We start from the raw sequence: 23231 nt of genomic DNA on the forward strand, positions 1-23231 counted from the left end.
TACACACGTCACACTGTCCGTAAGATGCGCGGAAACTGTTCCTATTCATTTGGTAAACTGAGAAAAATTGTCGGCACTGCTTCCAGAGGTCCAGAGTCAGCCGAGTAGCCCCCATGGGAGCTACTACTGTCCTGCCGGTTCTTGGATCGGTGTACTTGGTAGTCGTCCTTAAGTGTCCTGGCTTGAAATCGAGCTCACACACCTGAAAACCATTTAAGAAAGCGGCTTATCACAGGCTTTCCGCTCCACTGTGCTCCTTATTTGCTCAGTTACAAAACAACAAAATCTATGAGGTGTCTACAGGCATCCCAATTCGGCTGACTTGCAGCGGTGCACATTTCAAGGAAATAAATTAGGCGAAGGTGCTGGCGAGACTGGCGCATAATTATAATACCGGAAAAAGTGGTCGGAGCACCGGCAAGAAATACTATGTACAAAACAGATGCACGACGCCACGCACCGACACTCCTTAGCTTTTCTCAGTCAAAAGAAGTCCGCGGTGCTATGCGCAAATAGCAAAATGTTTACCGACCCTGAAGGAAAAAAAAACGCCTGTTCGGAGAATATACTGCCACGCGCGTTTATTGCTCCATTTTTATGAGTTCGGGGTGCGAGCAGCGGAACGCAAAACGCATCTCTCGCGCCGCTTGTGAAGTCGCTTGATTGAAGCCTGAAGGTGCGTCTACCTCGTTTCGCCGTCGTTTTGCAGCCAAGCTCACCGCGTCTCGGCAAGACGCGCTCGTCAAAAACGGGAAATCTACGCACTCTCTAGAGACGCTACATCATCGCGGGGGTGAGCGTCTGCGACGCTCAGCTAAATGTGCCTTATGTCAAGGCTTACGCTAACCAGTCAGAAGTGCACACGACATTATTTTATCGAAATAACTGAATGTGTTAGAGGTGGTGCCTTTAAAACATCTGAAAAGCAAGTAGCATAGACTACGAATACCTTTGAATCACGGAGAGAATGCATATCAATGTCATCCCGATGAACGGCACGCTCTCATTTCTCTTTTTGGTCGCCTTGGGAGAATGAAACCACTGGAACTTCGGTACATCGCCAATATCGGCGAAAATTGGGCCCACAGAACTGCTCCATTGGGAGAGCTTGCAGGTGTACAACATTCCGTGAACGAAGCACATCACATCACCACGCAGCACTTCACAAACGCAGACCACGGTCTTCAAGCAGACGCCAAAAGAAACACCAGTATACCACGGCAGGCTTCGTCAGGCTCTGCAATCCTGCTCTCTCGAACGGCGTGAGCATGCATGCGCACGTCTACTCGGCAGGAGACGAGGGTCAAAAATGACTGACGTCAGAGGCCATGCCCGGAGTAGTGAGAAAGGCCTGAAAATATTCTAGAGGGCGCTGCCTCAGCAATTCGCACAGCGTCAAAACCACCAAAACTAAATGTGCAGGTCTCGACGGATGTTTTCCAGTCAGGGCGACTCCTGGACATGAATTTAACCTGGCTGTCGCTTATCACCACACCGCGCAAAGAAGGCATAACTCAAACAAGGCCGGCGACTGCGGTGAGGGTACCGAGTAGAAGTTAGAACATAGGCAAGTAAAGGCTGGGGACAAGGCCGAGGAATCGTCGGATCTTTCCCTAGCTACAACGATACCTGTCTAGGGGCAGGGAGTACCTCCCTATGGTAACGTCAGATCCGGTTTCGCGCCAAACCGGCAGAGCCCAGACTCCGGGGATACGCTTTCAATCCGTGTACTACCCATCATTCCCATGGTGGCTGAACGATCGCAACGCCAGAGTCCCCTCTAGTTAATTTTAGGAAACTCTATGGACGGAGGCACTTCAATTGGCGGCGCCTTGCGGCGCGGAGCCGCAACCGCAAAAAAAAAAAGAAAAAGAAGTGCTACTAGCAGGTCGAGCACGCCCGCGCTAGGGATGGTCGATTAAAATTTTTAATCGATTAATCATTAATCGTTAACCGATTTAACCTTTAATCGATTAATTGCTTTCGGTCGAAAGTTTTATTCGATTAATCGACATTTTTATGGGTGCTTTAAAACCGATATTTCTTTGTTTTAGAGGCATCGTTCGTGCTTGATATGGACCCACATCTTTTTATCAGACGCGCTGACGATCGAAAATTCCCGCTTTTGAAAGTGTCGACGACGGGCCTCTTGTGTCCAGTGTGCGAAAATTCACACTTTTGGACACTGGACACAAGGGGCCCGTCGTCGAGATGGCTGTTGGCTAAATAGCGAGATACTGATAACTTACCGGAAGAGGCGGATTGGTGTCGTCAGGATAGGGTTCTTCAACACTGTCACTTTCGTCGTTACCACCTTTCTTTTGGAGATGGCTCTTTGGCACGTGAATAGAGTGGGCGTGCAGCTGGTGATATCTTAGAGTCTCCGTCGCTGGCTTCGAGAAGTGCTTGCCACATTTATTACACCTTGCAGTCTTCGTTTTCTCATCTTCAGTGAACAACGACCACACTGCGCTCCTCTTCCGAGTGCCCGGCATTGTGACATCCCAAAGGTAGCACTATAACCACCAATCTGTAATAATTACACAATATAACACGCAAGCAACGCAAGCCCCACGTATACTCAGGCGACGCTCAACCAGCTTAAGGGAGAGGAGGTGAAGGCAGTAGCAGCAGTACACTGTGAGCCGGAGCGAAGCGGGCAAGTTCATTTCTGCCTCGATGGGGTGGAGCGGCCTCCTGTCTGGGCTTGAATCATTGGGAAGTGCTTGGAGTTCAGGGCGAGTTCATATCTTTCTCTATAGAGTGTGGCTGCCGCCAGCTCCGGGCTCGTTCTGCTCGCGCAGAAATATGCGCTGTAGTGAAAGCTGTGAAAGATAGGCGATGTGCACGGCATCTGCGTCCCAGGATAGCGCGCCTCGATGTCATGCGCTCCGGCCAAGGGGGGAGGTTGGCAGCGGGAGTCGGGGGTGCCGTAATGGATTAATCGAATAGCTTTAATCGATTAATTCGATTAATCGAAAGGCGGAAATCGATGAACGATTAATGGATTAATTGTGGAGCTTTAATCGATTAATCGTTCGTCGATTTCACGACCCCTACCCGCGCGCGTTCCCTTTACCAGCGTTCGTGAGCAGACGACAGCGGTGTTTGCTTCAGCGGGCACGCAATTTTTTTTTTTTTGTAGATTGCCTTCTCAGTAACCTTTCTTTGTATGTAGCAGCCGTCGCTGTAATAACGCTGCTGCGCACAGTATGCTCTTCTTCGGCATTTGCTAGGCTAAGATGAGACGCTCGTATTTTGTTTGAACCTGCAAAAGCGGGCGAAAGTCTTGCAGGGAAAAGGTGGAGCAGGAAACGAACGCGCTTCGCGTCCATGCTCTGTGACTGCGGCGGAGCGGGAGCAACGCGTGTGGCCGGTTCCCTCGGAAACCGAAATGGCGGTAATTCCCTTGCGTGCCGGCAGACGCCGCCAGCATGAAGTGGCTCCCCGGCAATGTGACGTTATCTGGTCGTCTCAAGCAGCGGAGTTGCACCTCCTAAATGTTTCTTGGCCCGTGGACGGAGCTTGCAAACTGAAGGAAATCTAGTAACGTTGGCTTTAACTGCGTCGTCACCGAATCGTTCCCTATCGGCGCTTACTTCACTTCATGCCGTCATGCCGCATTACTTTACTTCCCCGATCACAGACGTCGGCACGACCTCGCCCCGCCTAGCCTCACCAGCAGAGGGCACCGTGCGAGAATGTGAGAGATATAAGGCGCGTTTATGGAGGGGCGTGCATCTGACTCGGTAGCTTTGTCGGTAGAGCGCCGGGTGCTCCTTGTTGCGACCATGAAGTCGCAGGTTCGATTCGCGGCGGGGGAACGTTTTGTTAGTGTTTTTTCTTGCTCATCCGTTAGCCTCCATTTTATCAACGATCCCTGGCGGAAATACGTCATTAAAGTCTTGGTGGACCCCCTCATAAAACACGTTCGTGTTAAAAAAGAAGTATCAAAAGGCGCCGAAAGCGCGCCCCCTCACCCCTTCAAGACGGCCGCCGACAGCCAGCACGCTCGAATCAAACGTTCGGGCAAAGCCTGGAAGGATCGAGAGCGGAGACATCATGCCATGCCGAGCGACGCCGCCACGAGACGAACGTGCGAGAAGGATCTCGCCCTTTGCCGATTTTCTATTGTGCTGTAAGCGGATGAGTCACGTCGAAGCTTGGCGAATCCGCGCGCAATCCAATATAAGCGCGCGGCGAGAGTAGGTCAGTCAGCGGTGCTCTGTGGACAGGCATTTGGCAGCAGTGGCGGCATATCAACCACAAATACTAAGCGGGCCCTGCCTAACATTGCAGGTGAGCCAATTTCCATTTTTCAGCTCATTAACTCACTTAGAAGTGTTGCTGTCACTGCTGCCACAGCGTGTTGTTGCGAAAGGTATTTGCACTTTGTGCCGGTCGCTAGGAAATGTCGAAGGAAATGCAAAAATGCATCCAGGAATTCAAGGAGGAGCTTCGAAATGAATTAAAGAACCTCCGATAATCTCTGGAAAGAAGTATACGTCTGAAGAAAGGAACCTTTGGGCAGATATAGAAGAGATGAAACGCAGCATGACTTTTATTAGCAATGGCCTTAACGAAGCTAATAACTTAAGAGGCTTCAAGCCTCCCTGACTGAAAATAAGCTACTAAAACAAGAAAACGAAGCGCTCCGACTGCAGGCAGTCGCTATCGAAAGGGACCTTGCCACATGCCAAGCTGACCTCGTGAAATCGGAACAGTACTCGCGTAACCGCAACCTGGAAATTAAAAGCGCCAAAGAAAGGCCAGATAAATCGCTTTCAGATATTCTCAGCAAAATTGGCAAGGAAATCGACGAGCCAATCTCAGTTACTGACATAAAGGCATGTCACAAGATCTCAACAAAAGATAAAAATAAGAGAAACATCGTGGTCGAGTTCGTGAGGCGAGATAAGCGCGACAAGGCTCTTGAAAAAGCACGCAAGAAAATGCTCACCAACGAAAAGTTGGGCCTGCCGACAGAATCATCTTCAGGTTAATGGACAGACCAGCCCATTTACATAAACGAACATTTTTGTCAGTATATGAAAAGACTTCTGGGCATGGCTGTAGCGCGCAAGCGCGAAGTGGGATGGAAGTTTGGGTTAAGAACGGCAACATTTTCTCACGTCGCGGCGAGAAATCACAAGTTGCAACGATAAAGCGTGAAAGTGATGTTGACAAGATCTGCGCAGACAGTTAGGACTTGCATATTTTCTTTGGGTGTCGGCTCTCCGTGGCAGTGCCAAGACGGCTGCAGACAGTATTCTTCCTCAGGATATAAAAAAATCTTGTACCCTGTGAACTAGACAAACTGTTCAAACTCTTCCACCTTAACACGAGATCCATTCAGCGAAAATATGATGACATTACAGTTATGTTTGAATCATTCAAAGTTTCTTTTGATGTAATCATGTTTACTGAGACCTGGTGCACAACGACGACTCTGATCACTTTGTTCCACCTGGTTACAGTCATTTCTTCTTAAATCGTCAAGATAGCAGAGGAGGAGGTAGCAGTACAGGGCTTTGACGTAATAAGTGAATTCAGCACTGTTACCAGAGACTTCGAGATCATCTGCATTAAATGGGGTAGGAGCGTCTTCGCTGTGTTGTATAGACCTCCAGCTGGCAATGTTCCCATGTTCTTAAAGGGGCCATGACACCCAATTTTCGCTCATAATCTGTGCTATCCCTATTGCAAAACCCAGCGCCACTGGGTACCAGCGTCCAGTGCCATGCCTGATTATGGGCCCAGCGTCGCGCTGGATACTGGGCAGCTGGAGCGGCGTTTTACAGGGAGGCGCTGGGTACTCAAGCGCTAAACGGCTCTACAGCGTTAAAACGGTGGTGCCTACGTTCCCTACATATATACATTAGTAAACAAAGTCATATAGCAAGCATTAGTGCAATAAAAAAATAAAATAAACCGTATGAAAAAAAAAAAAAAACCTCTACCACGAGGATTCGAACTCGCCACCTGTCACTCTCCAAGCGAGTACTCTACGACTGCGCCACGCTGAAACACGCTGAAGCAACGCCTCCTCTAGAAAGATGCCTGCGGGGTCGCTGGCTATCCCATTGTAGTCGTCCTGCCTTGAGTTGTGGTCGATTGTCGAGAGATGCCGCCACGTTCTCCCCTATTCTTTTCAATGGGACTGGCGTGGTGTGACGTCGAGGGGGGTAATGTGCGCATGCGCAAATGTGTGTTGCAAGCGGCCACCGCAGGGATCGCCAGCTACTGCCCTCATTAAAAACGGTGAAGGAGGGAAAGGGTAGGGCAGGAGGTTTCTGGCTCACGCGGCAGGCATCTTTCTAGAGGAGGCGTTGGCTGAAGTCGCTGTAAAAGGGCTAGTCAGTACAGTAAGACAGCGTTTCGTTTCATATTTCGGTGTCGCGTATTCAAGGAAGATGCGATCTTCCTTTCCATATCATGCTTGCTTCTTTATTAGGCACAAACAAAGGGTGGCCGGCAACGAATGAAACGCCCAAAATGGGAAGAGCGCTAGGTTTCTCTAAGAATTCCCGTTTTACCTCCGAAAAATATCAAATGGATCGAGGGACCGGGTACAGTTTGACGTCTGTTACTGCCGATTTTTAATAGCCGTTTCTCGCCCTTGCTAATGATCAACATGTACAGAAGCTTTATGATGACTCGTTCGGTAAACACGCGCCTACATGAATTCATACGGAGTAGTTTTCTCGCGCGAGCGACGATATTACTGCGGAGCGGGCGTGCCTGTATTCTGATTTGCAGTTCTATCGATCACTACAACTATAAAACAGCTCAGCAAAAACAAATGAAATTTGTTGAAAAAGATGCCGGTGTGTTAGTTCACTAACGCGTACCAGTTGACACGTATGTGTTCTGACGTATGAGTCAGAGAAGTACCGGCGAGTGCGGCCGGCTGCTTTCGGTGAGCCTGCGTACGTTGCTGACAGCGCGTCGCATCGATGGTCATCGCTCCTTGTGCGCACACCGTGCACAAGAAAAAATGGTTATTTTAGGTTAACGGATGTTCAGAATATACTTTACAGTAATTCTTACACGTTAGAATTGCGTGTGCTTAAACCAAGAAGCGCCGGTGGCATGTAGACGGACTCGGCCGGTACGCTAGGCCTAACGCTCGCTGGAAGCCGCACTGGGTAGGACCGATCTCGGCGCAGATGAGTTGGGATGGTTGAAGTTTCTGCATTTTGGCCTCGGGGCAACCTTTTTAACTGTTACCTAACGTATAGCTGAAGTAAGTGCAAGTGCAAAAATTCCGGAATATCGCCAAATATCGCCACACCGGAAACGCATATGCGTTTCCGGTGTGGCGATATCGAACGACGGCTGTTTTTCTGGCCTCCGTTGGGAGCGGTCGCGAAGCCAGAGCTCATTAACTTCTTGCCAACTGCACGGGGATGTAACGATTTGCTCTATATGTTCAGACCAACGCCTCGAGACTTATAAACGTTACAATATGAAGTAATTACCGCAACACATCACGGATGCAACACTGATATATATGCGCGGCATGCACAAAATGTGTATTCATTGCTGCGACGTGCTCCGCAAAAATTAACGACGTTATTGGCACTGCATGAATAAAAAAAGCGTGCTAGAAAGCAAAATGATCAGTTTTGGCTGCTTTTGGTTATCAACATATTTTTCTCCACATTCGACAGGGAAACATTAAAAGTAACCGTGATTTCACTTATCACGTATATAGTGAAAATAGTGCGCATCTCATCGTGTTTCTCTGCCAAGCTAGAATTTGTGACACATGTTTGGGTCCCGTTAGGATAGCATATATCGGTACAATGTAATCAAACATTCGATATTCAACGATACCAAAGCATTCTGCCGCGCACGATACTGAAAGCAGCGCGCGACACTGGCAGAACAGTGCAGGCTCCAGTATGTGCCAGCGCATGCCAGTGAGAATTCCAGCGTCTCCAGCGCTTCCCAGTGAGCGCCAGCGTCACAGCGGCAAAGCCAGTGGCTCTACCAGTGCGACCCAGCTCTTCCCCAGTGCTTTCACCGGAGTCCCAGTGAATTCGAGCGTATACCAGTGTTCCCAGTGCAGTCCAGCGCCAGAAAACGTACTGGTATCACGCTGGGGGTACTGGAACGGCGCTGGTTTTTGCAATAGGGATGTGGGTTAATCCTTGGGTGTTCACAAACAATCTGGCGAAATTTCAGCGCATTTGGTCGAGAACTTAATTTATAACGAGCATTTTTATAAACACGCGAGCGGTCCGAGAGTCTGACAACAGTGGCGCACTCGCGAGCCGTGAGGTAACAAGCCGCTTGTTTCGCAAGCGTCTGTATTCCGGCCAACAATATTGTTTCGTGGTCAGCCCCGCGTGCAATGGAGCTATTAGAGCTTTCTTCAGTTCAGCATTAAAAATTGAATGGTTTGCAACGGCTCAAACTTAGAGAAGACGACGAAGCGCATGACGTCACACGCCATCGCAAAATGGCGGTCGTCGGCGGTGGGCGGGGTTTATAACCGGCGACTTCTAGGACACATTTTGCAATGAAATATTCTTTGACAGTCCGTTTTTCATGCATGTACAGGCACAATAGACCCTCTACTTCTATATTTCGCTGAAAACCGCAATTTGGTGGGCGACCGTGTCATGGACCTTTAAGCTTTCTTGACACTCTGCTTTCGCCTGCTAATGAGTGCGAATGGCTGCTTACAATTGCACTCTAAAAACTGAAATTCCTGCAGTGAGAGTTAAAGAGCTGTGTTACTCCCGCAGATCTCATTATACTCTCTTACAGGGAGGCGCTTTACTCTCTTTTGCCAGGAGGAGTGAAAAGGCCTTTCACTCCTCCTGGCGAGACAGAGTAAAGTGCCTGTTCCACTCCTGCATCCCACGAGAGAGTGAAAGGTTGTTTTACTCTCTTGCCATATAAGAGCTTGTTTCAGAGCTTGTTTTAGCCTTACACCTCTCCAAATATAAGGAGCTGTAAAGAAACGTTCGTGCAGGCTAATATCTTTATAAGTAGCTCAATTCGTGAAGTGGCGGCGATACATTCCTCGTCAACTTATCGCGACGAAAACCGCTGACACGCACGAAGAATCCGCATTCATAAATGCTCGCGATTATGTTCACACTACGCACACTCTGAGTCAGGTGCTAGTTATACACTGACTAGAGTCGGCGCCCCGCAGCGTACGCAATAAAATGCTGTGGACAGAAAGGCTGAAAAAAAAAGAGAAAAAAGGGGGTGAGGGACTCTTACGTTTCGCTTTTAAAACGCGACAGCGATATTCGTACAAACGCACGTACACACGCACGCACACACAGACACACACACTATCGCCTTCTCAATCGCTAGCTTGCCTTCGCTTCTCGATGGTCTCGAGACGTATACACAGTGCCGCAAGGAAAGCCAAAGTGCAAACGCCCTCGAATTTTCGTTCACGACCAAAGCTGCTTTTTCGCTCAGAACCAATGACGCCGACGCCGCCGACACCAGAATTTCTGCGAAACGAGCTCTTTGACGCTGTCGCGTTAAAAAAATATATAAACGCGACTTCCTTCAAGCGGCTGCTAAACGGAAGGCTTTTACATGCGCCCCCGAGAGAGAAACACGATAACGCAACCTTACGACGCATGCGCAAGCGAGGAAAGGAAAGAAAAAAACAAAACGCGCGCACACACACACACACACACACACACACACACACACACACACACACACACACACACACACACACACACACACACACACACACACACACACACACACACACACACACACACACACACACACACACACACACCAGGAGAGGAGACGCGTGCGTGCTGGTTGCCCGTCGCCCTGGTTGCCCGTCGCTGTCTTCGCCATTTTCTTCCGTTGCCCGGTCATCGAAGTTTCCTAATTGCTAAAACGCGTTCTTTGGCAAGTTGGTGTATGGTCTGACAAAAATTTGGAGGCACAAAGGAACACGAGGACAAGAAATGGCAGGACTCGTCCTCGTTCCTTTGTGCCTCCAAATTTTTGTCAGTCCTAATTGCTCAGTTGTGTCGGCAGTGCGTGTCCGTGTCCCGTGTGTGCACGACTGTGATCTCGACGCTGGTAGTGAACGCCATTTAGCGACGGCAGTGCAACATCCCGTACTGTGAGCGTGGTGGTTTCATGATGGTCTGGAAACTCAAGCGAGCTTGCACCTTTGTGTATGCGTGTTCGGCCAGCACCTGGTTCGGCACATTCGGAAATGCGAACGGTAAGTGGTGCTTCTGTGTTCTCAGTTTCGCGTCGCTCAGGTGTGTAGTGCTGCACACTGTCTCGCGTGGACAGTACAATAAAAAGCAGAATAGAACAGCACTACGCGCACATACGTGTGATGCCCGATGCGCGTTTAAAAAAGCCTTTGTGAAGGCACAGGCTTCGCACGGCCAGTCTATCGAAGAGCGCGTACTCCTCAGTAACGACAATTTGTGCTATATAATTTCTTTGCTTGCCATAAGCGTGAATGCGGCAGCGTGCTTTCAGAAAATATACACAAGCGAGAGGCCGTGGTTATCACTCCGTCATGTGTGCATTAAGGCTAACTTTTGTTTTCATTTGATTCAGTTGTAGTTTTCAGCCTCGGTGGTACCATGGTTGCGGTGCTCGGCTGCCGTCCCGAAAGTCGCGGCTTCGATCTCGGCCGCGGCGGTAGTATTTCGATGGAGGCGAAATGCTAAACGCCTGTGTACTCTACGATTTCAGTGCATGTTAAAGAAAAACAGATGGGCGAAACTTTCGGAGCGCTCCACTGCGGCCTTCACTTTTTTTGGAAAAACACCTATTTTCATGATTCATTTTCGGTAAAACATCTCCCTCTATCAGAATTTCACCCTCCCCCTCGTGGCTACGGGCCTTGCGTACGCTATTCCAAAACTCCCTAATATTAATAAGTGGGAGTACGTTTCGATAACAATTTTGCATTGCGCACATTGTTCGTGTCTAAGCTAAGACAAAAAAAGAAAAACAGCATACCATAGAGTAATTACGTCATTAGGTTGGACTAAAGTCCGAAATTCGACTCTCACCGTTCTCACATTTGACGCCGGCACACAGTCCATCGGTATTCAGCAAGCTCCTCGTCAAAGACGATACGAACGTGCCTCCAAACTCGTCAACGGCTGTGTCGGTCTACTGCGCCGGTCTCTCCGACACCATCGCACTCCTTTCGCCATCTGACCGCCTTTGCACTATGAAAGGGTTGCTGGTACCTTTCCCCACCGTGCTAGTCACTCAGGGAAGCAGCGCTATTTTTGTTACCAACCCATCACCGTACATTGTTACGTTTGTTGGAGGGGAATGTCTCGGCAGAGTGAAACCGGTCGAAGACGCCCAAGTTATGGACGCACCTTATGACTCGCACTGCACCATTTCCCGTACCATCAGTGCTGTTTCCACGCCTGATTCGTCACCCGTTGATGTATTTGGTCCCTCCATTGCTGACAACCTTACGTCGGTCCAGCGTTCCCAGCTTCTGTGCCTGTTGGAAGATTTTCGTTCTTCTGTCGATGTCGGGCGAACTTCTCTCGGCCGCACGTCCGCTGTTACGCATCGCATCGACACTGGCGCCAAACCACCACTGCGGCAACGTCCATATCGCGTGTCTCCCGCTGAACGTCAGGTAATTATTGAGCAAGTCGACGATATGCTTCGACGCGATGTAATTCGGCCCTCGGACAGCCCATGAGCATCTCCTGTTGTTCTTGTCGCGAAGAAGGTCGGTTCTGTACGGTTCCGTGTGGACTACCGACGGCTCAACAAGATCACCCGCAAGAATGTTTATCCACTGCCGCGAATCAACGACGCGATTGACAGCCTCCAAGGAGCAGAATTCTTTTCATCTCTCGATTTGCACTCGGGGTACTGGCAAGTACCCATGGCTGATGACGCTCGACCGAAGACAGCCTTTGTCACGCCCGACGGCTTGTACGAGTTCAACGTTATGCCGTTTGGTCTATGTAATGCGCCCGCGACCTTCGAGCGCATGATGGACACCGTTCTGCGCAACTTGAAATGGCACACGTGCTTGTGTTAACTGGACGACGTCGTCGTTTTCGCTCCGGACTTCTCCACGCATCTCCAACGTCTGCAGCATGTTTTGACACGTTTGAGCAACGCCGGCCTCCAACTGAATCTGAAGAAGTGCCGATTTGCAGCACGGCAGCTGACAATCCTAGGCTACGTCGGGTCCAAGGACGGAATCCTTCCCGATCCGGCCAAGCTTCGGGCCGTGGCCGAATTTCCCAAACCTACGTCCGTGAAAGAACTGCGCAGTTTCGTAGAACTGTGTTCACACTTTCGACGCTTCATACGAAACTTTGCCACCATCATATCGCCGCTGCCGAAGCTCCTTGGAAGTAACGGATCCCTGAATTCGTGGTCGTCCGAGTGCGACGACGCGTTCGCACAGCGCCGTCATTTGCTGACATATGCTCCCATCCTACGCCACTACGACCCTACGGCCCCAACGGAGGTACACACGGACGCCAGCGGTGTAGGCCTCGGCGCTGTCTTTGCGTAGCGCAAACGAGGCTTTCCAGAACACGTAGCGGCATATGCAAGCCGTACGCTCACTAGAGCCGAGACGAATTACACCGTCACGGAAAAAGAGCGCCTGGCGATCATCTGGGCCTTTACAAAGTTCCGACCCTATATGTATGGTCCCCCATTTAATGTCGTCCCCGACCATCTTGCACTATGCCGGCTGTCGTCATTGAAGGACCCCTCAGGCCGTCTCGCCCGCTGGGCACTTCGCCTGCAAGACTACGACATCCGCTTGCTGTACCGCAACGGACGCCAGCATGCCGATGCCGACGCCTTCTCGCGCTCCCCCTTGCCTGACGACAACGTCCCCTGCTCAGTACCTTATATTGCTGTTTGTGCCGTCGACGTTCGGTGGCGCCCACCTAACTTCGGCGCCACCGAACAGCTCAAGGATAAATGGATCGCCTCGCTGATCGACTTGCTCACTGATCCGTCGGCAACACCATCCACTCGCACGTTGCGTCGTCAAGCCCACCATTTCGCCATTCGTGACGACCTACTGCACCGACGAAATTACAACGCCGACGGCCGCCAGAGCGGTTACTATTGATAACCCGCAGTCTCCGTTCTGAAATATGCGAGTCCTTCCACTCTGATCCGCAGTGCACGCACTCTGGGGTATCCAAAACTTACCACCGCATTCGACAACGATACTTCTGGGGAGGGATGTACCGCTACGTGCAGACGTTCGTTCGCTCCTGCCTCGATTGCCAACGCCGAAAACCTTCAACGCATACATTGCCAGCCGGTCTACAACCATTACCTTGTCCTAACCGCCAGTTTGGGCGTGTGGGCATCGATTTGTATGGACCATTTCCTCTGACGTCGGCTGGTAACCGCTAGGCCATCGTCGCTGTTGACCATCTAACGCGATGCGCCGAAACCGCTGCCCTTCCAGCGGCTACAGCGCGCGATGTTGCCTCCTTCCTGCTACACCGATTCATACTCTGTCACGGTCCACCCCAGGAGTTTCTCAGCGATCGAGGCCCTGTATTCTTGTCGGAAGTCGTCGAAGCCATTGTCAAAGAGTGCCATGCTGTTCACCGCAAAACTACTGCTTACCACCCGCCGACGAATGGCCTAACCGAACGCTTTAACCGCACGCTCGGCGACATGCTTTCAATGTACGCCGCCGCCGATCACACAAATTGGGATGCCATTCTGCCCTTCGTCACCTACGCCTATAACACCGCCCCTCAGAGCACTACTGGCTTTTCGCCCTTCTTCTTACTTTACGGAAGGCACCCGTCGCACACCATCGACACGATACTTCCGTACAAGCCGGATCCATCTGAGTGTGCGCCTATTTCTAACACAGCCAGGCTTGCTGAAGAGTGTCGCGAGCTTACTAAGAGCTTTACGACGCATGAACAAGAGCGGTAGAAGAGTATTCGTGATGGCACCACCACTTCTGAGCCCACGTTCCTCCCTGGAGCGCTCATATGGCTCTCGGTCCCTGTTACTGCAACTGGCCTCTCTTCAAAACTACTGCCGAAATACCAAGGCGCCTGCCGTGTTGTCGAGCGCACATCCCCGGTCAACTATGTGATCGAACCCATCGAACCATCCTCGGACATGCGCCGTCGAGGGCGGGACAACGTCAACGTGGAGCGCCTCAAGGCCTACTATGATCCGCTCATAGTGACAAGTTGTTAGGTCGCCGGGCGGCTCCGTTTTCGTACCCGGGGTAATTGTATCGAAGCCTTGTAGATGAGTAATGGGACGCGCTGTCTAGCGCCTTCTAGTGGGTCGTCCTCTTTGCCTCTGCCCGCTCGCACTGTGAGTGTGTTTTGCCTTGACTGTCGCCATTGCGCACCGTCGCCGAGTGCCGTCAAATAAACACTTCAACAGACCCACGGACATCCCCGAGGGTCGTGCGTCGCCAATCACGCCACACCCCAGGGAGACTCGCTGCCGTTTCGCGCCCACCTAACTTCGGCGCCACCGCGCTAACCCACCGAGCCTCTACACTCAGCTAGGGTGCCTTGATGCCCGCGCGGGGGCGCGCGCATCGAGGCACTCTACACTCAGCTCACTCAGCGCGAGCACAGCGCCACCTCTCGCTCGGCTTCTGTTAAAACTAACTGCGGCTAATACGCGAGACGCGCGTGCGCCATGACGCGCAAACGACTTCACAGGGTGTGAGAGCACCCCCACAAACGTCACCGCTCTCGTCGACACTGGAACCGACTATACCGTCGTCATTGGGTCGTTCGCCGCGAAGCTGAAGGAAGCTAAGACTGATTGGGAAGGCCCCGAAACCTGGACTGCTGGAGGAGATCTAATAAAGCCGGCTGGAGTGTGTACAGCGAGAGCCACCACCAATAACCGGACTTATCCTGCGAGCTTTATAATCTTACAACATTGCTGTAGGGATGTGATACTTGGGATGGACTTCCTAAGTCACCATAGTGCCGTCATCGACCTATGGTCTGAGTCAATAACACTAACCTCAGAAAAAAACGGCAGGCCTGCGCTGAAACCGCAGCACAGTCACAGCGAAAGCTGGAAGAGCGGCGTTTCTAGAGCCCGTTCTAAGCTCCCTTGGGGCTACTAATACAAGTTCACTAGACAGGTACCCACTACGCCATAAATAACAACTTTTGTGAACTTGGGAAGCACCTACTAAGCCATTATTCGTCATTCTGCGGGGAAGCGAGGCACCAGCTACACGTCTGTAAGGGATTATGTGCACTTTGTTGACGCGACGACTGATGACGATGAAGAATTATGGCTCAGCCCTTTGTAATTGGTTGAAAGCAGGGGCGTAGCAAGGGGGGGGGGGGGTTGGGGGGTTTCAAACCCCCCCCCCCCGAAATTTTTCAGTTTTGCTTGCGTATATATACACGCGCACATACAAACGCACGCACGAACATACATAAAGTATGGTTGAACCCCACCCCCCCGAAAAAAATTTGTGGCTACGCCCCTGGTTGGAAGCTTTAAACGGCCACCAGTTATGCAGTTTGCATTGGGTGACGCCCGATCGCTATTTCCCTCTCCCGTCATGCTGTATAACATACGTTGACGTGGGAGAGAGACGGGGGGGGGGGCGAAGAACTTTACTGAGAACCCGAGGAAATGGATCATGCGCTTATGGGCTTCCTTGGCAACCAATACAAGTGCACTTGCGAGGAACCCACTACGCTATAAATCATTGTAATTTTTGAGAAGTAGGGCAGCAGGCACTGTGCCATTTTTCGTCATTCTGCGGAGAGCCGTCGTACCTGCTAAACGCATGTAAGACATCATGCGCACTTTGTTGATGCTGTGCCTGATGACGATGAAGAATTATGGCAGAGCCCTTTGTAATGGGTTGGAAGCATTCAACAACCTACTCGTTGCGCAATTCGCATTGTGTGATGCCTTGTTATAGAGTTCGCGTTGTGCGACGCTTGGTGCTATTTTACTCTTCTATCACGCTATACTGCATATGCTAATGTGGTTCCTTCCCGAATCGTTGCAAAGCAGTTTCAAGCACCGGCGTGGCTCAGAGGTTGAATACTGGGCTCCGACGCAGAGGGCCCAGGTTCGAACCTCGTTCCATCCTGGAAGTTTTTTCTTGTTTCGTTTTTTTTCCTATTTCGAGCGATAGTGGTTACGGACACCTGCGGCGGCGGCGGACAACTACGGCGCCAAAAACGGCCGGTGAAATGATCTCATAACAGCTTTCGCTGTAAAAGCGCTGCCGCTCCACACGGCGTCAGGGAATCACGCACTGAATGTAATAAAAGAGCAGGTCACCGTTCCGCCTCTCTCCAGTATCATCATTTCCGTCGGCACCGAAAAACCCGCAATCTTTGAAGGCGTCATCGAGGGTGACCAGCAGCTGACTCTGAACCGTCATATTTGCGTCGCAAGAAGCGTAGCCGAGCTGCGATGGCAGAGCAAAGGTATTGTCGACAAACTTCAGCCACGAATATAGGCACCTCAATTTTGGCACGACGGTCGCCTGCATGGACGAATTCGTGGACGCCAGCAATGCTTTCGCCCTCTTCAATGCTACTGAACCTGCTTCGAGGAATCGAGTACCCCAACCAGCTTTCTACATAAATTCGACCCTTCCGAAGCACAAGAAAGAACAGGTCAATACCCTACGCATGCAATACAAGCACTGCTTTTCGTCTTTGTCAAAAATTCGGCAGACGCAAGACATCGCTCCATAACAGAGGAAACCTAGCCATACTTAGTACCACTACCAAACCCTGAGTATCTCTAGCAAAATCTTGGCATTACTAGCAAAGACTTAGAAGCTAGGTCGAACACTGTTGGCTCCGCGGTTGGTTCTAGCCTTGCGCCAATAACTGCGCACATTTTTACAGCGAAAGCTGTTATGAGATCACAACAAGGGCCGTTTTTGGCGTCGTGGTTGTCCGCCGCCGCCGGCGCCGCTGGTGTCCGCAACCAGTATCGCGGGAAAAAAAAAAGTAAATAAAAAAAATTTCCGGGATGGAACGAGGATCGAACCTGGGCGCTCTGCGTGGTAGCCCCGTATTCTACCTCAGAGCCATGCCTGTGCTTGAAACTGCGTTGCAAAAAGACTCTATACAGGCTTTATGTCGGGAAGGTACCACATTAACATATGTAATGTAGCGTGGTAGAAGAGTCAACTAACAGCCAGGCGTCACACAACGCGAATTCTGTAACCAGTAGGGATGGTGAAATTGATGAACGATTAATCGATTAAAGGTCCACAATTAATAGAATATTCGCCATCGATTTCCGCCTTTCGAGTAACCGATTAAAGCTACTGGATTAATCCATTACGGCACCCCCGACTCCCGCTGCCAACCTCGCCCCTTGGCCAGAGCGCATGACTTCGAGGCGCGCTATCCTGAGACGCAGATGCCGTGCACATCACCTATCTTTCACTGCTTTCACTACAGCGCATATTTCTGCGCGAGCAGAACGAGCCCGGAGCTGGCGGCAGCCACACCCCATAGAGAAAGATATGAACTTGCCCTGAACTCCAAGCACTCCCCAATGCTTCAAGCCCGGACAGGAGGCCGCTCCACCCCATCGAGGCAGAAATGAACTTGCCCGCTTCGCTCCGACTCACAGTGTACTGCTGCTACTGCCTTCACATCCTCTCCCTTAAGCTGGTTGAGCGTCGCCTGAGTATACGTGGGGCTTGCGTTGCTTGCGTGTTATATTGTGTAATTATTACAGATTGGTGGTTATAGTGCTACCTTTGGGATGTCACAATGCCGGGCACTCGGAAGAGGAGCGCAGTGTGGTCGTTGTTCGCTGAAGATGAGAAAACGAAGACTGCAAGTTGTAACAAATGTGGCAAGCACTTCTCGAAGCCAGCGATGGAGACTCTAAGATATCACCAGCTGCACGCCCACTCTATTCACGTGCCAAAGAGCTATCTCCAAAAGAAAGGTGGTAACGACGAAAGTGACAGTGTTGAAGAACCCTATCCTGACGACACCAATCCGCCTCTTCGGGTAAGTTATCAGTATGTCGCTATTTAGCCAACAGCCATCTCGACGACGGGCCCCTTGTGTCCAGTGTCCGAAAGTGTGAATTTTCGCACACTGGACACAAGAGGCCCGTCGTCGACACTTTCGAAAGCGGGAATTTTCGATCGTCAGCGCGTCTGATAAAAAGATGTGGGTCCATATCAAGCACGAACGATGCCTCTAAAACAAAGAAATATCGGTTTTAAAGCACCCATAAAAATGTCGATTAATCGAATAAAGCTTTCGACCGAAAGCAATTAATCGATTAAAGGTGAAATCTGTTAACGATTAACGATTAATCGATTAAAAATTTTAATCGACCATCCCTAGTAACCAGGCGTCACACAATGCGAATTGCGCAACGAGTGGGTTGTTGAATGCTTCCAACCCATTACAAAGGGCGCTGCAGCCTGCCATACTTCTTCATCGTCATCAGCCACAGCATCAACAAAACCCCTAATGCCTTACAGGTGTTTAGCGGGTACCAGAGTTCTCCGCAGAATGATGAAAAATTGCATAGTGGCTGCTTCACTACTTCACAAAGATAATGATTATTTATAGCATAGTGGGTTCCTCGCAAGTACAGTTCTGTTGGTTGCCAAGGAAGCCCATAAGGCCCCCATGATTCATTTCCTCACGTTAACGTATTTTATTAGCGTGGCGAGAGAGCGACATAACGACCGGGCGTCACACAATCCGAATTACGTAACTAGCGGGTCGCTTAAAGCTTCCAACCCATTACAAAGGGCTCAGCCATAATTCTTCATCGTCATCAACCGTCGCATCAACAAAATGCACATAATGCCTTACAGATGGGGCCTCGCTTCTCTTCAGAATGACGAATAATGTCGGGGAGGGCGCTTCCCAACTTCACAAAAATTATGATTGGTGGCGTAGTGGGTAGGATGCTAATGTACTTGTATTAGTAGCCACAAGAAAGTTTATAACAGGCTCTGGAAATGCCGCTCTTCCAGCTTTCGCTGTGACTGTGCTGCGCTTTCCGCGCAGGCCTGGCAATTTTTTTCTTTTTTCATTGACTTTAATTCCTTTCCATTTAAGCCATAATTACTCCACTACTTTTAAAAAGCTACAAATAGTGACTACTATGACCTCATTGACCTCATTGTATTCTGGCGTCATCAAGCTTCTACAAGGAATAATAGACGTTGATTTATGGGATATATAGGCGTGCATTAATGCAAGCTATGATAGACATGAATGAACAGCACACGTCTATAGTTAAAGCTGCACGCTTGAAAATGAGGTGCAGTACGGCTGTATGTGTTCCTGACTGGCTTGGAGTTGGTTCTTTGCCCTTAGTATTTTCACTCGAGCTTTTCTTATTTCATCACGTTCGTTGGCACTACGAGACTTGCGAGCGCACAGCTGCCGACGAATGCAGGAAGCGCCTATCTGCAGCAGCTGCGGCGACGTGCACGCAGCTGCTTCCGGCGCGATGGAGGACGACGCGTTCGAGGGAGACCTGGGCCTCGCCGAGCGGCCACAGGAGCTGACCAAGCTACCGAGCCCGTCAACCGCTGGTGAGCATTTCGTGTGCCATGAAAGTTCACTGCGCCAGCTTGACACCGGCAGATAGGCAAAAATGGCTCTTTTCAAGGCGCGGAATATCACCCCCCTCAACAAACTCGTGCATTACCGTGTGACCGCTTTTTTACGAACTTAGCTTATCTGGTCTTATCTGCGGTAACTACGGTTGTTAGGTAACTATCTAATGCACCTATTGAAATTGAGCGGGATAGTGTCGACAGAATCGCGCCACTTGATATCGTTCTAACTACTTATATGGCGAGTTTGGGAAATGGAAAACGTGATCACATCTTCGTTCCCGGTGTCTCCGTTCCACCCGTCATGCACTTGTAGATTACGCGAGCTACAAAACTTGTAGTACGGGTACCGTTGTTTTATTGCGTTCCCGTGCTGAGTCTATCGTACATCCTATCGAACATGTTGCAAAATGCTATAAAAAGTAGTGAGAGAAAAATCATCGACCAGTGTGATGCAGCGTCTGCGGAACGTGCATGAGACAACGTCGTGCACTATTCCTAGTCAAATCAATGTACGTATAAATTTCGCAATATTAAATGCGATGCATTTCTTAGCGAACTTCTGCGACTTTGAGCGTATCTATCTATCTATCTATCTATCTATCTATCTATCTATCTATCTATCTATCTATCTATCTATCTATCTATCTATCTATCTATCTATCTATCTATCTATCTATCTATCTATCTATCTATCTATCTATCTATCTATCTATCTATCTATCTATCTATCTATCTATCTATCTATCTATCTATCTATCTAGCCGCCTACGACTTTGTGCTCTCCTGGCCGTTTCGTTAATTCGATTTACACCAAAATTGGTATGGTGAAACATGACTTTATGACGAACATAAATGACAAGTCATAACGTGAAAATCATGATATCCATTTTATTTGTAATGAAACAATCAAGCAGATATACGGAAATAATTATTAACGAAAATGATCCTCTTCAACTCAAGGCGTCACTTTTTCATCATCCAATTTTTATTGTAAACGTGGCTGGTGCGCTTTCTTGCTTTTGTAAGTGACTGCTGCCCCCATCCTTTAGTCTGTTTTGTGTATCCTTGCGTTCTTTAGTAAACCATTTGATGCCTGTTATACAACACAAAGTCATTGCCTCTGCCATTGTATTTTCCTGCAAAGTAGTTATGAGTTCAGTATATCGTTTCGATGGAGGGGACTTTATATTTAAGAAGCCTTTGACACTATACACAATGTCTTACGACTTCATATGCACCAGTAAATTGGAAAAAAATGCCTAGATTATGTTAATACACAAAACAGGCGACGTAAAAGACGCAAAGAATCATACATCAATTGGCTTGCTTACAGCGGTGTGCAAAATATTCACGTAGGTAACATGATCTGGGGTGAGAGTCACACTTGGCACCCACAGAGTGCGCTGGCTTCATCGACGACCCGAAAGGATCGAGTCCCCGCCGCGTTTCGAAGGAGGCTAGAGGCCCGTGTTAGGAGCGCGTTACAGAAGCCCAGGTAGTGGAAGTCCTCTACTACGGCGTCCCTCATAACGTGGCTTTGGGGCATAAAAGAACAACAATTATTATGACTAATAAGCTGGCTTCAGACAACGACACTCCACGATTGATCACATTCATGTGATGGATCAGGAGTATGCTGAGTGCAACATATGGTTTTCATACACCACGAAAGAGATTCGACGCAGTCGTAGAGCGGCAAGTTGGTGGAAGCTCACCTTGAAAATGGCTTTTTTGCTGCTCTAGAAACACGGTCAACAGAAGGCAAGAGAACCGGTCGTGCGCAGACTCGCAAGCATAGGTCGGCAAAATCACTCATGAGTTGACTCATTCAGACGTGTAATATTTTGGTGAGCTTGAGTCGAGTAAGTCCGATTGAGAAAATTTTAGTGAGTCTGAGCCGGAGTGAGTACGGTTGAGGAAAATTTTGGTGAGTGCGAGTGAGCCCTAAGCGTGAAATATATTTCTTGAGTGAGCTTCACTTTATTTGCCTACCTATTATCTACTAGTCTTCAGCATTATTATCAGTCTTATGCCAGCTTACGTTTATGCTCACGTCTACTCAACATACTTCAACGCACTAGCACTCATGCGTGACCTCAATATCTATTGATCAGATGCAGGACTTACGGAGGCGGAAGGGGTAGCCTTGACTATTTCACGGGAAGTTCTTGATAAAAATATCCTGTGCTAGTCGCGTCTTTCATAAAAACTTCTTTACTGGATTGCTACTACTGGTAACACTTATTTGAAGGTACGAGATCCAAAGGCGCCACGTAAAGCGCCGAATATGTGAGATGTTGGCGTTAAACAGCATTGAAAACATGATCGAAAACGCTAACGCACTCATGAGCTGACTAACTCAGACTCAGGTGAAGCCGTGAGTCTGAGCCTGAGTTAACACGGCTGAGTGAGCTGTAAGCGCAAATTGTATTCCTTGAGCGAGTCTGAGTGAGCTCCACTGTAATGGCCGGCTCACTAGTGTATTTTATTGTGTAAATCATGGCGTGTATACACTGAACAATAATGACGACATCAGCTCGTATGTCATCGAAAGTTGTCGTCGCAATCTCGCGTCTAGATAATGCACCCCACAGTCAGCGAGTACAATCGACAGAACGCCAACGCTTCCACGTGTTTTCTTTACCGCGCAAACCTCAAAAAGTTACTGTGTATGACGGTCCTTACGAAACCCTAGTTTTTCAGCGAAGCCGCTCGGCCAGTCGTATACCCTGGCGCCGAAGCGGTTTAGAGCAGGTGTCGGGTTTTGAACCTGGGCCTACACATTCCGAAGCCAAGTGAGGCTCGTTCACATCTGCGACCAATTTAGCCGCAAAGTGACTAGTGTGGCTCGCTTTTTGCCAGTCGCGTGTCTGAAGTTGCAAACCTCCGAACCAATCAGGGGCGCGATCTTGTACGCGTTCTTAAAACTAACGCAGGCAGTCCGTTCTATCCAGCCGCATGCGAATGGTCAATGTGAACCGTGACAGACGTCACGGTCCTACATTGAGCAATCGCGTGCGGCTGGATAGAACGCGCCGCTTCCGTTCGTTTCAAGAACGCGTACAAAATCGCGCCACATAACGTCAGCTTATTTTACGGGGCAATGAGTATGCGAGCAGACGTGAATTCTATGTGTAGACGGGTATTGGTCGCCAGGTTTGCGCCAATTTACATTTTGTGGCCGGTGGCGGCAGAACAAAATGCCTTGGCTATTTTGTTGTTCCCTCTATATGAACCAAATGATGTGACAGCCGCTGCGATGTCATTTTTCATTTTTGGGTGTTTAAAGATTCCAAAAATGAATTTGGTACTTCCATTACACAAAAGGAAAGGCTTTTGGATTAGTGGCTGGGAGAAAGCGCTTGCACGGGGCATCATTTTTCAGGCAACCAACAACGACTTTCAACCGTATTTGGAAGTGAACAAGACAAGCACTCCGCATCCAGGGCGCTCTGCGCCCATCGACATTAAACATTGGATATCTGACCAAGTGCTTGTGTCATTTCTTAGATAAGCAACAGACTTGGACAAACTGCTCCGACTCAAGCAAGAAATTATTGCGAAAGTGACTTTATGCTTCGATCCCAGCAACTGTAATTTTGAGCACGCTTTACTCTTTTTTGTTGTCACCACAAGAATT

At 49.4% G+C, this 23231-nt stretch overlaps 1 protein-coding gene across 3 annotated transcripts in view; it reads left to right on the forward strand.

The window, feature by feature from the left end:
* Nucleotides 1-19445: 19445 nt before the first annotated feature.
* The window catches only part of LOC119379438 (coiled-coil domain-containing protein 125), a 258527-nt gene continuing 254741 nt past the window's right edge, over nucleotides 19446-23231 (forward strand). For all 3 annotated transcript variants that reach the window (XM_037648748.2, XM_037648749.2, XM_037648750.2), the window contains exon 1: nucleotides 19446-19564. In XM_037648748.2, the coding sequence (XP_037504676.1) occupies nucleotides 19480-19564 (85 nt within the window). In that variant the 5' untranslated portion in view covers nucleotides 19446-19479. The remainder of the gene's footprint in view (nucleotides 19565-23231) is intronic.

The sequence above is a fragment of the Rhipicephalus sanguineus genome, chromosome 1 (genome assembly GCF_013339695.2).
Source record: "Rhipicephalus sanguineus isolate Rsan-2018 chromosome 1, BIME_Rsan_1.4, whole genome shotgun sequence".
NCBI lineage: Eukaryota > Metazoa > Arthropoda > Arachnida > Ixodida > Ixodidae > Rhipicephalus > Rhipicephalus sanguineus.